The sequence below is a fragment of the Nanorana parkeri genome, unplaced genomic scaffold (genome assembly GCF_000935625.1).
Source record: "Nanorana parkeri isolate BGI_ZX_2015 unplaced genomic scaffold, ASM93562v1 scaffold752, whole genome shotgun sequence".
Classification (NCBI taxonomy): domain Eukaryota; kingdom Metazoa; phylum Chordata; class Amphibia; order Anura; family Dicroglossidae; genus Nanorana; species Nanorana parkeri.
The window spans coordinates 329,968-333,360 of NW_017307020.1; the positions used below are offsets into that span (position 1 = coordinate 329,968).

Below are 3,393 nucleotides of genomic sequence, written 5' to 3' on the forward strand. Positions count from 1 at the left end.
AATAAATAAAAATAAATATAAAAAAAATTAAAAAGTTTATAAAAAATAAATAAAAAATTTGAAAGAATTAAAGTAAAAACATTTTCGCTATCGGTTTCGGCTTGAAAATTGTTTAAATTTCGGTTTTGTTTCGGTTTAAAAATGTCCATTTCGGTGCATCTCTAATAATTTTACTAAAAGGACACGGTTGTATATCCTTATAACTAATACTTGAAAAGAGAAGCCAAAAAATACTAAACTGGAACTTTTAAACTGAGACAATAAATTCGTAGCAAAGAGGTAGTAAGCACCAGTCCCAAACTGGCATTTGTTTATGTCAGAACTACTTATTTCCCAATGCGAGTCAATGGTACTAAAAAAGCAGCTTGATGAAGCTTAGAAGGAGGTTAGATGCAAGTTAGGAGGTCAACTGCCCCTGCAAATGAACTACGAATGATCTCAGAAGAATTTACAACTATTTTCAAATGCAAATTGAAGTCATGCTATATCTGCCCATTGTCCAAAGCCCTTCAACACAGGGCCCAAAGCTTCCACACTATCACTTACCTGCTCATTTCCATTGACTGTATACCAGAGCCATTCCACAGGATTGTAATTGGAGCTGTCACATTTCAAGACTGTAGTATCTCCAATATAAGTCATTAAGGTCTTTCCCCCACAATGAACACCAGGCGCTGGAACAGAAGACATTTACATCAATTCATAAAGTGCTAGAAGGGCCAGCAAAGAGGTGTCTCTTCTTTTAGTAGATGTTTTGGGAACATTTTAGGAAGCCAAATAAACAATCTTTCTATTGGGCCATACATTGTTCTTTCACTAATTATGTCATGTCTGCCAATCTTCCCATTAAAATCTATGAGGCAGAGGTCAAAAGCACTGAGGGTTCTTTACAACTGCTACTTGGGAGTTTGTCCAAGACTACAGGGATGGAAACTCTTGGGTGAGGGCAGTAAGTTGCACATTAACTCTCGCTTCATGCTGTCCAATTGGCTGCAGTGCTTGGGAGAATGGTGCACCTTTTTAGAGGACCCCTTGCAATGCCCCTTAGATGATGAAGGGTGTGTGATCAGCACAAATGCCAGACCGGTTCTCATCTTAATAAAAGCCTCTTTATCTGCAGTGTTAGACTCATATCGTTGGAAAGGGGCAGGGGGAATAGTACAGTACATGATATTTTTTGGTTAAAGCCAAACTCCAGCTTATGGAATATAAATATAACATCCATTGTCCTGCACATGCTAAAATAAAAAGATAAAAAGGCAGATTTTGTTCAATGCTCAACCTATCTCCAACCCGGTCCATTGCAGACGTGGCTCTCTGTGATTCAGTGCCAGTCTTTTAGGTTGAAAGACACCCAGCATAATTAAGCTGCCCTGAGCTCACAAGTGCCCCTCTCACAGGTGGCCCACTTGCCCCCGGTTTTATACATATATTATATGAGCAGTGAGTGTATTGCACATGTAGTATGTGGAATGTGTGTCTATGAAAACAATGAAAATGTCAGGCCTGCTGTGTTTTTTGCAATCATCCACAATGCAGGCTGAAAAGAAAGTTGGTGTCAGTTAACGCAATATAACCCCCCCCCTCAGCATGGTGTCAGTGGGTGCAACAATAACCCCCAGCATTGGTATCAGTGGATATAATAACAACCCCTGGCTCTGGTGTCAGTGGACACAATAAACACCTCAAGCATTGCTGTCAATGACCGCAATAATAACCCCCCACACTGGTGTCAGTGGCAGTATTATTAACCCCCCCGGACATTGGTGGTCAGGGGCATTGTTGTTACCTCTCTTATCCTGCACTAGTGTTCAGCAGGAACGCTATTTAACGGCTGGTGGTCAGTGGCAGTGTTTCTGTAACCCCTCCTCCTTGCACTGGTGGTCACTGCAGTGTTCTTTAAATCTTTAACCCTCCTCCCCAATGGTGGTCACTCTCACTATTTGTGGTCAGTGCAGGGTTTTTGTGACCGCCCCATTGGTGGCCACTGCTGTGTTTTTTGGTCGCCCTCCCCTTAACAATGTCAGTAGCAGTGTTTTTAACCTCACCCATTGGTGGTCAGTGCAGTGGCAGTAAAAATGAACCCCCCAGCATTGGTACTTAGTGATTACTTACATGATCACACGTTCCTGCCCCACTCTCCCTCTCTCTAATGAGGCTGGGACTATACTCGTACTGTTGGGGGGGGGGAGAGAACATTCTGACTGCCAGTACTGTCTTTAGTTCCATGTTGGGTAATTAAATAGAGATGGTGTTTCTTCATTCTGCACCCCACTGAAGATATGGGGTTCAGAACTGTACATATGAGCAAACATACAGTATAGGCATTTATCCAGGCAAACGCACATTACAGCCCCATCCCCTTTGTCTGGCCCTTGCAATCTGGAGTTGGTCTTTAAAGTTTTTCAGCTGAAAAGGTATTTAAAAGTGATGATAACACCTGTGTGGTAAAAGATGATAAACGCTTCTTTTTCACGAAAATAGAACTCAGGGGTTAACATTTCAAGGAAAGAATTTCAGGGTCTGAAATGCTTCCTTCTATTATTAGCGCAGTCATCAAACTCATGAATTGTGTCACAATGTCATAATAACATTGTGATAATATAGCCTGGCATTACACTTTTTGCTTGCATTACGCAGCATTGTTCAACTTGATTGATCAGGCCAATGTCTGGGATTGGTTTATATACATTATGTACAGTACCCCCTCTAGTGGTCAAACTAACACAAAGCATTTGGGAAGCACGATGGTAAAATGATCACAAATGTATACAGAGTATCACCCATGGCTCTTACCTTTTATATAAAATGTTGCTTTTGCCTCTGTGTTAGAACTAAAAAGGCAAGCATAACTTCCAGTACTGTTCACGTCTGCCACAGACACTCTGTACATCAGAATAAAAAAGTATTATAGATCTTATGAGTAACAGTTCTTTTCTGCAGGCGTAAAGTCTAATAGCTGCCGATATGGCACCACTGCTAGGCATACCCAGAGATGGGACAAGAAAAAGTCCAATCTTCTTTATTTGTCCTGTTTAGGATTGTATTTCTGTCTGTGTCCCCATGAGGGAGATATTGTATGTGTCCCATCATTCTCCTGACTGTTAAGAACCCCAGAATGTTGGGTGCAGCAGTGACAAGCGCTTGGCGCCACATTTGCAGACAATGAAGATCAAGAAGAGTCACTGGCACCCCAGTAGTGATACAAGCCACGTCTTTTATTGACGCATCTTCACATAATCACAAAGCAAACAATGTTTTGGGGTCGCATAGGGTCCCTTCATCATACAAACAATGTGATAGCGAGTGAAGAACACAGCAAACTTAAATACATCGGTGTGAATACGAAAAAACATTTTCAGTGGGGCATAACCTTGAGAAAGGTGGGGGGGG

The 3,393-nt window shown here is 41.6% G+C and overlaps 1 protein-coding gene across 1 annotated transcript in view; it reads right to left on the minus strand.

Moving 5' to 3' along the window:
- The window catches only part of EMB (embigin), a 14,983-nt gene that overhangs the window by 10,042 nt on the left and 1,548 nt on the right, over positions 1-3,393 (minus strand). Inside the window, exons 3-4 of the mRNA XM_018564452.1 lie at positions 2,797-2,885; positions 547-674 (exon numbers count right to left, since the gene is read on the minus strand). Of these exons, the coding sequence (XP_018419954.1) occupies positions 547-674; positions 2,797-2,885 (217 nt within the window). The remainder of the gene's footprint in view (positions 1-546; positions 675-2,796; positions 2,886-3,393) is intronic.